The sequence below is a fragment of the Antrostomus carolinensis genome, unplaced genomic scaffold, assembly GCF_000700745.2.
Source record: "Antrostomus carolinensis isolate BGI_N321 unplaced genomic scaffold, ASM70074v2 scaffold2207, whole genome shotgun sequence".
Classification (NCBI taxonomy): Eukaryota; Metazoa; Chordata; class Aves; order Caprimulgiformes; family Caprimulgidae; genus Antrostomus; species Antrostomus carolinensis.
The window spans coordinates 37,117-50,495 of record NW_010326428.1 but is presented as its reverse complement, the minus strand read 5'-3'; the positions used below and the strand labels follow the sequence as shown (position 1 = coordinate 50,495).

General features: G+C 41.8%; 1 protein-coding gene across 1 annotated transcript in view; it reads right to left on the bottom strand.

Annotated features, from left to right (window-relative positions):
* Positions 1-13,379, bottom strand: part of RIPOR3 (RIPOR family member 3) — a 31,437-nt gene that overhangs the window by 1,980 nt on the left and 16,078 nt on the right. The window contains exons 12-20 of the mRNA XM_029085855.1: positions 8,628-8,757; positions 7,050-7,634; positions 6,241-6,380; positions 5,269-5,401; positions 4,395-4,503; positions 3,054-3,215; positions 2,759-2,917; positions 1,431-1,633; positions 1,088-1,171 (exon numbers count right to left, since the gene is read on the bottom strand). Coding sequence (XP_028941688.1) covers positions 1,088-1,171; positions 1,431-1,633; positions 2,759-2,917; positions 3,054-3,215; positions 4,395-4,503; positions 5,269-5,401; positions 6,241-6,380; positions 7,050-7,634; positions 8,628-8,757 — 1,705 coding nt within the window. The remainder of the gene's footprint in view (positions 1-1,087; positions 1,172-1,430; positions 1,634-2,758; positions 2,918-3,053; positions 3,216-4,394; positions 4,504-5,268; positions 5,402-6,240; positions 6,381-7,049; positions 7,635-8,627; positions 8,758-13,379) is intronic.

Below are 13,379 nucleotides of genomic sequence, written 5' to 3'. Positions count from 1 at the left end.
GGGTGAGGTTGGCCATGAGGAAAAGGTTCTTGAGGCAGAGGGTGGTGGAGCACTGGAACAGGCTCCCCAGGGAGGTGCTCATGGCACCAGCCTGACAAGATTCCAGCAGCATTTGGCCAAGGCCCTCAGGGACATGGTCTGAATGTTGGGATTGTCCTGTGCAGGGACAGGAGGTGGACTTGATGATCCTTGTGGGTCCCTTCCAACTCAGAACATTATGATTCCATGATCTCTTCTTGCATCTGAATTCTACTGTGACCTTTCCTTTCTCCCCCATCATATCAGCCTGCAGTTACTTTTTCTGAGCATGATTTCACCTCTGCTACTTTCTCTCCTGTTTTAGAGCATGAAAAAGCGTCGAAGTTCAAGGGTACACTTCACTGCTGCAGTACCACTGAATTAGCATAAAGCAACCAGGACCTTCACTGAAAGAGTTAACGCGGGTTGTGCGAGGGCAACAGTTGCTTTCAAAACTGACTTTGCCAATAAGACCCCGATTTGTTCAGCCTGTCTTGTGACTACGTGTTTGTAGAAACTGTACTCACAATAATCCCTTGTGCACAAACTAACTTATTACAGACTTGTGGCTGCTGGAAAACTTTCAATCTATTCGGACAGTTTCTTACAATAGCAATGCAAATATTCCTTTTATTTTCTGACTATAATCAGCTATTGTTAAAAAAAAAGATGAACTGGTTTAACTTTAAATGTTTATAGTTAAAGCTGGCTCCATATATAGCTGACTTGTTAATTTTTCTACATGCTACATGTCCCCCAGTCAGACAGTGTCTGTGGTCCTTCACCACTAAGAGGATTGTAGAAGCTGGAGAACATCCTTCCTGCCAGTGCACTGTGCCTGCCAGATCAAATCGAGACAGGCCAAGATGCCTGCAGCTCCCTCTGCCTGCTGCCTTGCGAATAATAGGATTAAATAGTTTGGCATTTTGGCAGCCAAAGAATTAATTAATTCCAAAAAAAAGGAAGCTGAAAAAGTAACCCTATCATCTTAAAACAAACAAACAAAAAAACCCCCACCAAAAAACTAGATACACTTCTGCACAACCAAAGTAGAGCTGTAGATACTTACTCTGAGGTTTTTAAGGGCCAAACATGCAGCTTGCTGGAGTCTTGCATCACAGTCAGCTAAAACATCAGTGTAAAAGAAGAGAGCCTACATGAAAACAAAAAAAGAGAAGAAAATAAGGAGAAAGGCTTTATAAAAAGTGTAATCAAGCCCTCAGATTCAGACTGACACTGTTTTACCTATCTGATACTGAATAAAGGATATAGACAAACCACCTGATGTAGTTTAGGTTCTAGTTAATAGATTAACGAACTGCAGAGAGGACAACAGTGCTCTTCTAGGATAAAACAAGTTCTGTGTATTTCAGCATCTATTTAGACAAGCTGGTAAGAACTGCAATCTTTACCTTTTCCCTAAAATTCTTGTTTGCTGCTGCACGGGAGAGGCAGGATGTGGCTGCTTTGCTGACGCGGTGGTTGTCGTCTAGCTGCAAAATCCCAAGTAGCCGTAAAGTCTGCGGCAGAGGTTGGAGTTTGTTCAGTCGCTTTCCTCTCAATTTTTTAAGAGTCTTCAGCCGTCCTGGGCATTGCAGCTCCTCAATTAGCATCACTGCAAGGGAAAGGACCCAGCTTCACCAACTGACAAATGAAGACATTAGCAAGAGAAGACAGACTCCTCTCTAATTCAGTCTCCTTCAGCCACATGTCATTATTCACAAGGCTAATAAGTAGCCAAGCGTGGCAGGAAGCAAATCAGGACAACTGCCCCTTTGACCATCCTGTCTTCTTTCCCTGTCATTGTTTCATTTCCTCCTACACCAAGACTGTCTGACAAACGGAGCAGAGATGATTATGTCACAATATTAGTTCACAGGATGCAGCAAAGCCCCCTGGTCCTTTTAGGATCCAGGTGCATCGAGTACCACATACAGTCCAAAAGGGCTCCTACACCTTTGGGCATTAGGACAAACAGGCTGATTGTAAAACAAGGAAAACATGATCAAGCAAAGTACTTTCAAACATCTCGGAAAGATCTAGCTGTACTGGTCAAATAGAAAACCCTCTAGATAAATAAGAAATCAGACACCGAATTGGCAGTTTCAATTTGAAGCATGTTCCAGGTCTTTTTCACTGACTAGCAATGCACAAGTTCTTAGTCCCCCACCAGCTGAGTCATCTGCATCAAAATAAGAATAAAGATGCAGCCAGTATCAGGAGTACTTTTAAAATAATTCTTTTCTGATACAGACTAAGTTTTAAATTACTTTCATATGTTGGACTAGGCTTCAGCAAGACACTGGCTACCTCGTGCTAGAAAATGCACGTTAGTAACCTCTCAAATTTTATTGCTATTATCTGTGTCTGCTTACAACTGCTACAGTCACACAAAGCTACAGACATTTACTCAGTCCTTCAATCCAGCTGTAGATTGCTGCCAACTCTGTTTCTGCTTTAACTTCAGAATATCAGAGAACCTACTTTTTAGGGCACTTAAGATAAACCCATTCTTCACACCTGTTTTGTTTCTATCCTGTTAGATATGGGAGTCAAGCCTGTCTTTCCTGTTCTAATTAAAACTGCACGATTATAAGGGAAGTTAAAATGGAAAGAAATTGCCAGTGCAATGGTTGGGATGTTGTCTGCTCTGAAAGTAGATCTTGAGTAGTAACCTGGAGAGCAACAGCCAGCTGCTGGGCTTGTGAGTTCAAGCAAAGGAGCCAAGCAGTGCTGTTACCTTCTTTAGCAAGTTTTCCCAAGTGTTTCTCCAAGCTGGCAATGTGGTGTTTCTCCAGGTAGCTGTAAAATTGGAATAAAGTAACCGGTTCTGTTTGGAGGTACAGAGAGGGGAGCAGCCCGTCACAGGTGATGATCTGCTCTAGCAACCTCTGCAGTACTGAAAAGTAACACAGAAAAGAACAAATGAGAAAATGAAAGGTTGGTTAGTTTATTTTAAAATGCACAAGGACAATTTTTAGCCATAAAATAAAATGAAACCAGAGTGGCCTTGCTTTCAAGAAACAGACTGGTACCTGCTTCTAATTGTCTGGGATATTTTTCCTTCACTTTGAGTGTCAACGTATATTTTAGTACATGGCGGAATCTTTCTGCTGAAGCAAGCAAGATGCTGCCAGGCTCTGCAAGATCACTCCAGATTTTCAGATAGTGTTTCTTCTTTTTAATCTTCTGAATAACTGTAGGGGGGGGAAATAATCATAATCACATTTAGAAAGCTAGCGAGCTCTAGTGGATTTGGGATTTTACATGAGAAATTAGGCACCAGATGGCACATCTAGAGATGTGTCAGCATAACTTGTATTTGTGTTCTGTAGATGGCTTTGTTCAAAGCTGGAGATTTGCTGCCGGTATTATAACATCTGCAAGCATTGATTTCACCAAGCTTGGGTTGAGCTCCTAAACGGTGATTATAAAACCTGAATGAGATGCCTAGCAACTCTCCTGCCTCTCATTATTCATTTTATCCCCGCATCTGAGTCAAGTTTCAGAAGAACTTTCTGTGAGTTTAACTGTTTCCACTTCTACCAGGAAGAGATGTGCTGTTTCCAAGCATTTCAGAGCTGCTGTCATACATACCTGCACAAGGGGAGAGCCCTGAACCTCAGTGCATGGCTGAGGCAGACTTTCTTTCTTCAAACACTCAGAAGAGCACTTGAAGCAATACCCTGTGGTTTCTCACTATCATTTCTCACTCTCACCTACAGAGATGTTGAACCTGTGTTCTGCATTTGAGATTCCTACACTTTCCTCATCGTGTTGTGCCAAAGGCCCTTCAGAGCCTTGCTCTAGGGAACAGTTTATTCTTACATCCTTCAGGACAAAACCTGTCAGCAAATGCTTCCCACTAAAATTTGCATTCTTGCCACTACATTTACCAAGACGAGAACAAAAGCCTTCAAAGTCTCCCACTGTGCTTTTATCATCGTGTCATATCCAACAGTCAATGGAAGAATTTAGCTGGGGGAAGGCCTGCGATGGGGAAAATCGCACAGCAACTTTTTTTTTTGCAAATGCACACAGAAGTAGGGCTGTTTGCTTACTAAGTAAAAGAATGGATAGAAAAGAGGATTTTATTAAGGCTACTCTGCTGTTCTTCAATTGCAAACTCCATCATAGATAACATCCCTGTTTTTAAGACAAACCAGTTCAGCTACTATTTCTTTGAGCCAAGCTTCTTCAAATCTTTTCCTTCCTTACATGGGAAAAAAAACAAAAGATGAGGTCTATATTTTCTAAGAATCTAGATATAAGAGCTGTTTAATTAGGTTTAATTATTTAATTATAAGGAATTTAAAATGAAATCCTGATGTGTCTGGGTACCTCTCACATCTCTGGCATGCCTGGTAGTTACTCACTTTCTTCCACAGACATATCCAAGACGTCCCCCAGGACTCGTGTCTGCTTGGATACTTCTTCCAAAATGCTCTCCTGGACAACCTGGGCTACATTTGGTGACCTCAGTTTCTGAAATGCAACATGATTATCTCAGTAGCTGAAACAAAGGCAGTATCAAGATCAAGATGAATGAGGATTTGTTTGTTAGAATCAAACTTCTAAAATCTGCAAGAAAACACCCCAGCTGCTCGCAGAAGGGCTCCCTTCCCACCACAGCATGGTTAGGTCACTTCTGAGTGCAAAGCTGCTCAGCAGAACAGGATGAGTAAGTCACATTATGCTGGAACAGGCTGTCCAACACTGGACATTCTCTGCTGCTGTCCACTAACAACTGTGCAGCAGATCAATACTGACAGTTACACTGTCCTCTGCTGCCCGTCCTCATCAGAGGTAATACTTTGAGGATGATAATGTGCTTGAGCACTACAATTGAAATTAATTGAGGAATGAGGTTTTCAAGGGGCGAGAAGAGTTCTTTCTTGCCCTAGATGCTAGTAGTTTCTTTCAAGTAGTAGCAGTTTTTCATTCATTAAAAAACTTACGACCTGCTATCAATACACAATTCAACCCAAATCTGTCCTACTGCCTTAGCAGCCTGCATTGGGCACACAGGTATTATTTAGAGCTTCAGCAAAACCCAGAGGTTAAAAAAAGCAGTAGAGTTTTGTCTGACATGTTCAGTGCAGGCACACGTATACACTGCATTTTTTGGACTCCATTTCTATTGTGGGCCTTTCTGCTATTATAAAAGAACCAGCTACATATTCACTTTTGTCTGTAATCAGAATCAACAATTACAACCAGTGCCTTGGAAACCCAGAGGCTACTCCTTACCTGCAAAAGACCTTTGCACAGCTTCAGATGAGTTATCAGAAGTGTGTCCAAGTTGTCATCACCAGTAGTTACATCTCTTGTTTCTGTTCTCACGTCACAGCTCAGGGACTGAAGCGTGTTGTCATTGTATGTGCTGTTGAGATGAGGGGAAAGAGGAGTTAAAACATTACCTCATCACCAAATGAATATGCAGATGTGCAGTCTCAATATTAACCTTCAAGCAACTTGCAAAAGTACAAACCAAGTGTCGCTTAACAGATAACACTGCTTTTTATTGCATTTAAACACTTCTTAAACACATGAGGACTTTATTTCTGAAACTCATTCCAGGACAGTAATCCCAGATCAGTTGATCCCACAAAATCCCATTTTAGAGAATCAATACTAGGAAAAGATGCTTCCAGATAATATGAATTTTGTTGCTGGCTCATTTGCAGCAGGTGAACTGCAAAAGCAGCACATATAACAGACAAAACCCTTGGTGTTCTCCCGACTCAATGATACTGGGAGCGTAGTAAATCTTCCAGGATCAGGCTCATAGCTCTGGACTGTAAGTTTCAGTGCTGTGCAACTTGCAAAACTGAATCCAAAAGAAAGAACAGGTAGAAGAGCTCTAGAAGTTACTCGTAGCTCAGCGTCATCCTGATAAGCCTGTTGCCTGCAGTCCATTTCTAGCAGTCCTACATGTCAGGGTTTCCATCACATCCTGCAGGCATCGTTCTGCAATGTTTTCCATAAGTTCAGTTTAAGTTTCCTGCCATTTCAGTCTGGTAGGTGGCCTGAATTATGAACCTCAGAGTATTAAAAAAAAAAAACAACCAACCAACTGGTTTCTCTCCTGGATGTTCATACCAACAGCAGCTCTGCACAATCATAACTTAGCCAAGCACAGTGTATCAGTAAGCATTCCTGGGATGAGCCCTCCTTGCCCCTCTCCCTTGTTCCCTATAATGAAGTGCTGCAGATACATACCTGACACTGGCTGTTCTTATACTTCCAAATAACGAAAGCTCATCAGCACTACAGTCAGCATTTAAAAAGTCAAAACTTTCCAGTACAGTCTCCACCATTAAACTTTCCATAGATGAATGTTTGTGATGAAGTGTCTTTAGCTGTTGATGGAATGGAAGGGAAAATTGTGTTATTTGTAGTTATAAAGACATTTTGCATTAGTTCTTTGCTGTTTTTCAAATAACAATTAATAACAAATCAGTTTGCTTTTCTGATTTCATTCTTCACACATCAGGAAAGTTAGATCTTCTCCAGGACCTTTCCTCTAAAGAAATAAATGTTTTCAGCATCATATGACTTGTCAGACAGACTGGACTGCCTGCAAAAGCTAGATGAACCTAGAGAAACATTAGGTTTGATTAGCTGATGTAGTCATCTCAAAGCTCACTAAATCTAAAAAACATCAAAAAAATTAGAAGCAAACCAAAATGTAGCTGCTCTGACACACAGTTCAGATTCTGCTTAGCCTAGACTGGTTTCCACTTTGACTGCATGCAGTTTCTTAATCTCTTTTCCCAGATTATTGATCTGCACACAGCATTTGAAGGCTGTCTCTGAGAGGTGCTGTGCCACACAGTACTCCCGTGCAGCAAGCTCACCAAGCTGTCTTTTCTGAGTAGTGCCTGACCTCTGGTGGCCCAACTTACTGTCTGGGAACATGCCCTTGACCCATCATTAAGTCAAATCCACCACAGCATCATGGACCTTCTACAGTTTTAGGAGTAACAGTGGAAGCTACACCATCTACCAAGAGTAAAACACCACCATACCTTTAATTTATCCCTCAGAGATGAAACCTGGTATTCCAATTTCTCCAGTTGAGCTTGCCCCACATCATGTAATTTCAGCAAGTTTAACACTTCTTGGAGCGTCTTATCAATTGACTTTGTACATCCATCCAGTTTTAGGTTATTTGCAGCATTCAAGCTTTTCTGACTAATGTCCTCTTGCTCTGTCAGATGGTGATTTCTGGTCTGGTTGAAAGAATCTCTACTACCTTTATGACGATTCAGAAAACTAGATGGATTATTTGGAAATCCATCCACACACGGAGTCTTCTTCAGGATATCCAGAGTTGTGTGATTTTGAAGAGGATGCTGCTGCTCCTCTGCACAAGTCTCTTGAATAATCACTGATGGCAACGTCCTATGGTCTAGGGCTGGAGTTGTATTTCTGGATTCTGTCCCTTTCTGATCCTCAGAGCTCAATGAATCTGCCTCACTTGCCTCTGCAGGATTGTGAGGCTTGTTCCTCCCATGTACATCAAAATCACAAGCAGCCAAGTAGCTCAATATGCTTGGAGGCCGAGCTTCATCACTTACATCCCCTTGGTTCTGCCTTTGTTGCAAAACAGACTGCAGCAAACAGATTTGTAAGTAAGCACATACACAATTGAGAAGCATGACACACCGCCCAAGACAGAACTACAGTTTCCTGTTCTTGGAAACACACGCGCCCAAGCTGATCAAAACCACAGGGCTCTCCTGCACGAGGGAGCCAGGCCAGCACGGACTGAACAAAAGAAACTATTGAAAGAACAAAGCACTGAAAGTCTACTGGCTGAACTAAGAGCAGCAATATTTACTGGGCTTTAGATCTTTTGGATTAAAGTTACCAAGAGAGCTAAAAAATTGTTTCTGGAAAAAGAACCTTGCCAAGCAGATTTCATGTCACATCAGCTCAGGACAGGATGTGAATGTAGTGGTTAGAGGAAATGTTCATTTTCTAAGAGTCCAAAATACCTTGTACAGATAATAAACCTTTCTGAAGGAGACTGCATATTCTGCTGCCTTGGTAAGGCAATGCCAAACATGACTTAAGACTTGATGGTAGGGGAACGTATATACAATGTTATCAGTATTTGAGATGTATGATGGAATTAACAGGATCATATAAAACAAACCTTAAAACAAAACCCTGTTGAATGAATGAGAAAGAGGACGGGGTTTTCTATTCCCCTGGGCTACACTTGGCAAAAAGTGGGGTTGAGGAAGAGGAAGGCTTGTTTCACACAGCACCTCTAAGGCACCATTCTGCTCTAAGGCTACCAAGACAGATCAGTTCCTCATTGGATTCTCACCATAGACTATTAGAGCAGATGCCCACATCCCTACAACTCTGCCTGCCAAGACATTTGGCAGGGTTTTTTTCCCCTTTGACAAAATGTAAAATGAAACTCAAAATAATAGAGGTTAAAAGAAAAAAATAAGGAATCCCCAAAATAAACAGCAATGGCCCTGGAGCACTACATTTCCACATTTCTGAGTGTGTTCCTCAATAGCCTAATCCAATACAAAAATCAAGTCTCAGGTCTGTGCTTTGCATCTTGGTTTCATCAGCATACTCACCAGGTAGTACTTCTCTCTGAAGCTGGGAGTATTTGGTGGGGTCCAGTTGTATAACGAGCTCTTCCTGCTACCCACAGAAAACTTGGCAGTGGTTCCAGGTGACAAAAACAGGTTCTCTGTGTCAAAGGGGCTGCAGCAGAAGACACAGAGGCCTAAGTGTCAGTAAGACCAGAACATAAACATTTCGCAGCAGGAACAGCAATTTAGGATTTGAACTGTAACATTCAGTAAACAATACAGGGAACACAAGGAAAGAGAGACTGCCTCTCTGACCAGCACCTAGGCTTGCACAAGCAGAGAAAGACGTAGGTGAAAAGGTTGTATATTTTACACAAAATTCTCAACACCCTTTAAACAGAGACCTGTGCTGCAGTCTTTGGAAGAAGAGCCCAACAGGCAAAAAGTCTGAAGTGCTCTCCACCCTTCTGCAGTGTCCTGCAGAGCCACCAGTGCTGCAAGTACAGGACAGGCTGCTGGCTGACAGCCACTGGACAGCTAGTGACATAGACACCATATCAGATAGGAAACAAATGTAACACAGGTAATAAAAGAAAACTGTCATTAATTTCCCTCCTGCAGAGCACACATCACCTGGAAAAGCCACTAAAAAACATCATCCTTAAAATTTAATAAACAACTCCTTTCAGAGAACGCTTATTCAGTGGTATCTAGCAAGTTATGTGGTTCATACAGTCATGGATGAGCTCAGTTATAGCCCCAGAAGACACTAGCTATGGTGTACAGGAGTTTGACAAGCCCTGCTCTAAAGACTTCCCAATTACCTACTACATCACAGCCATTAATTTCCCAACTCCTTTGCAAAGCAGCCTAAGGAAACTTGGATGAACTGTCTCCCAAAATGCAAGTCAGCTACCCAGGAGAGGGAAAACAGATTCATTTTGGTTGGAAAATGTTAAGTAAAGCAAGTTTGGTTTTTTTCCTGCATGGTTTTGTTCCCTACTCATACGCCTTGTGGCACCAAAAGAAAGTTTTTTCAAAATGCCAGTGCTTCAGTGGAAAAACAGAGTGCATTGTTTATAACAAATATGAAATCTCATCTATATGAATATAATGACCCAACAGTAGGATAAAGTCAGCTGCATTGAGCTGTACAATATAGAACCCCCTAGAAGGCTGAAAAGATCCAAACAATAATTAGGACTAATGAATTACATTCATTAGCTTCTGCTCTCTAGCAGAAGTTGAAAAGCAGAGCTCCAGTTCTCTCTAGCTTCTCATGTCGCCCAGGGACAATTCTCAACAGCACCCTGCAGTACAACACATCACTGTGTTCCTCAGCACAGAGGTAATGCTGTGTGAGCTTGCCTAATATAGGTTAATTGGCTAAATTAACCAGTGTCACCCAGCTGGGGTTCATCAAACAAGCCAGTTCCATGGAGTCACATTAATGACCATCTGCATTGTCTCACTATGCAGAAAATAAATCAGGTTTCTGACAGTAAGAGCCTTTTAGCCAAAGCCTGCTATGTTTACTGATGGAAGCAAATTACTCCCATCCATGGCATTTCTTAAGGAGAGTCACAGGGATCCATTCCTCAGATTTTTCATTTTTAGCTTTTAATATAGCAATGCAGTAATGCAAAATGACACTTTGGAGGAAAGGGACAGGAATAACAAGCTAAAACTGTTTAGCCACTTTGAGAATTACTCAAACCCTAGCAAAACACAGCAAAACCCTATTCAGCTGCCCTCCAAAGAAGCGCATGCTCCCTATTACTGCAAGATAACAAGTTAAGAGAACAAAGCAAAGGGTGAAGGAACGAATTAAGTCTGCTCTGAAGTATCTATTATCCCTTGATTGTAAGCTCTTTGGGCATGATCCATCTCTTGTTCCACATTTGTACAGCAAAGAAAACGTCATACTGGGACAGATTTATGAATCCACCTCTCCCAGCACCTTGACATTGACAGGAGCCAGTAGGGGATATTCAGAGGAAAAGCAGAAGAAATCAGTCAAATGTAGTAGGCTTTCCCCAGACACATACCCAGCTTTGAGGCAAACCATAGCTTAGATCTGTCATGCACCAGACTTTGCAAGCAGACTATTGCCTTTAATTGTCACGCACTTTTCCTTAGTTTGTCTAGTCACTTCCTGAAATCATTGACACAAAACCTCTGCGTAGGTCAAAAGCACGCAGAAACGTCAGTATTTAACATTACACTGGGGAACTCGTACTTTGACTGGGGAGGGAGGTCTCTGTGGCTGTACTGAGAGAAAGAGCAGCTGATCATTTCCTTTCCACATTCCCCACAGTGAACATCTACATGCCTCTACAGTATTATCCATCAACACCTTGTCAAGACTGAAAAGTTCTATAAAAAATGGAAGCGGCCCAACTTCTCTGATCATCTTTGTTGTCCCCGTTCTATTTCTAAACTGACAAACACGTTGGCCTTTGGTTGTGACTAATTACATTGGTGTTAAATGTATAACACTACAACACCATCATCGTTAAGGCCAGTGTAAATGCAGCACATAACTCCCCTTTAGTTTGCCTTAGCACCATTAGAGGACTTCAGTCTTCAGGTTCAAAACACACATGCCCAGCCTGACCTTGAAGGGGTTTACAGTTCCCCAGAGTTTGTGTTTCCTAGCTTGAACCTCCCACAACATCAGAAGCTTTGCACCCACCCATTCAGAGGTGCCTCAGCCTTGCCATCACTCAGCATGGATTCCCAGCAAGATATTCTGTCATAACCAAATGTGTCAAGGGATGAAGTGCTTGAGATTTCTACCATTTCCCTCACCCTGCTGCATTTTTCTGTTGGGTGTGTAAGGAGGACATTTCCTGGTTTATGTTCTCAGAGGAACATGAATAATCAGGCAGAGATGAACTCAATTCAGTCTTCATCCCCAAAAGATCTGCATTCCTTTCTCCCACTGCCAAGACTGTGCCCTAATCACTCCCCTTTTGTCCAGTTGCTCCATGTATTAAATACCACTGGGCCAGAAGGGCTCTTGGTGGACAGACCTGTCTGATTCCCACTGCTAAGCCTGGGAATAGAGACTTGCAAACACAATTCTGGTCAACTGGATTGGACTCGCTGTTAATTATGAGCTTTCTTTTTTCCCCCCTATTGAACACAGGTGAAGATGCCCATGCAATTTTAACTGTGTGATTGTTGTTAGGTTTCTCTTACCCATTAAGCATAATAAGCACCAGTTTCAAGGTTAGTACAGATTATCACAAGACTAAGCTACGAAATACCACTTCCATCAAAAGCAGAGCTGCATTGATGGACTACTGCCTAAAGATACCTGCATAAGCAACTACCTATTCACTTAAGTTTTCATCTATAAAAGCAGGATTGCCAGTAAATATGTATCCAAAAAAACAGACTTTCCTTTTTTCATCCTCCCTTAAGGTTTTTTTCTCAGACTCCATGAACCCCTGTGAGCCAGGCCAGCACATGCTCAAAGCAGGCAGAAATTACAAGAGTGGTTCTGGCTAGATGGTACCCTTAGATCCCAGTACGGGGTGCTAACTGAAGTTCTGAAGAGAATACAGGCTTTTTCTTTGTCCTTCATGTGAGAGACTGAATTCAGACTGCTGTTTTGGTTGGCAAAAAAACCCAAGGTCTTCTGCCAAACTGGCCAAAAAAGCTGTTCTGCAACAGGCCCAAGCTCATTCACACTCCTGATGGCATAATCTATAAAGGAGTTGAAGGAACTTTTGTTAGAGCCCAGAAGACTAGTGGCCTATTTAAAGAAAATATACATTTTGAAGTGGAAGAGTGATCTACATTTGGATTTCTCACAAAGCAGATTGAAAGCTTGCCTCTCAGGGAAGTTTGGGCAAATCAAGTGGATTTGTTTAGCTATCCTTAAATCAAAGAAAAAAGCAGCTGTTATTTTGAGTGCTCTCTCTTTGAAAATAGAAACACCCTGAGTTATCACCAGTCAGCTTCTCTCTTCTGTAAGCAACTTCAGCAAACAGGCTGTCAAAGAGGAGGAGCCTGCCAGTTCTGTGCAGAAGCACTCTGGAGAATCCACTTGGTAGGATACCAACGCATTTCACAAAACTTAGACACAGCAGAGACATGCAGCCAGAGCTTTCTCATACGCTGAAAGATTCCAAGTGAGGATTAACTCCCAAAGAAAATGCATCACCTCTAACCCTGCTCCCAGCTCAGCTGTTGCCAACTCTAAAAGCTGGGTGATGGTTGTCCCAAACACCACAGAAGTGCTCATCTTGCCAATCAAAAGCTGCACTCTGAGCTGTGAGCTACTGCAACAATCAAGTGTCAATATAATTTAAATTGGGATGGGTGGGTTGGTTTTGGATTTTGTTGAGTTTGGGGTTTTTTTTTTTGTTTGTTTGTTTTGTTTTGTTTTTTTTTTTTTTTTTTTTTTAGAAAATTTAGTCACAACTATCACTTGCTTTGGAGACTTGGGCTGTTATCTGACAAACGATGCAATATCCTAGAATAGGAAGGGGTTTTCCTCACACAATCCTTTTGGAAGAACAACTTATGTGCATAATTATTTATGCAAGTCAGTGACAGTGACAAAAGTCAAGCAAGTAGATCCAGCAAAAGTAAATTAAGTGAATCTCTCTTAAATGCCATTTGTGTGGGTTAAAAAGAAGAGAGTAGAAGGGATCTCTTCCAGACTGCACTATAAATGTGCCATTTGTAAAAAAACAGATTTTATACCCAGTTGCATCAAGAAAGTATGTCTCCTTCACTGCACAAGCATAGCTTCTTAAGATGTTAGGCTTGAAGTCATGG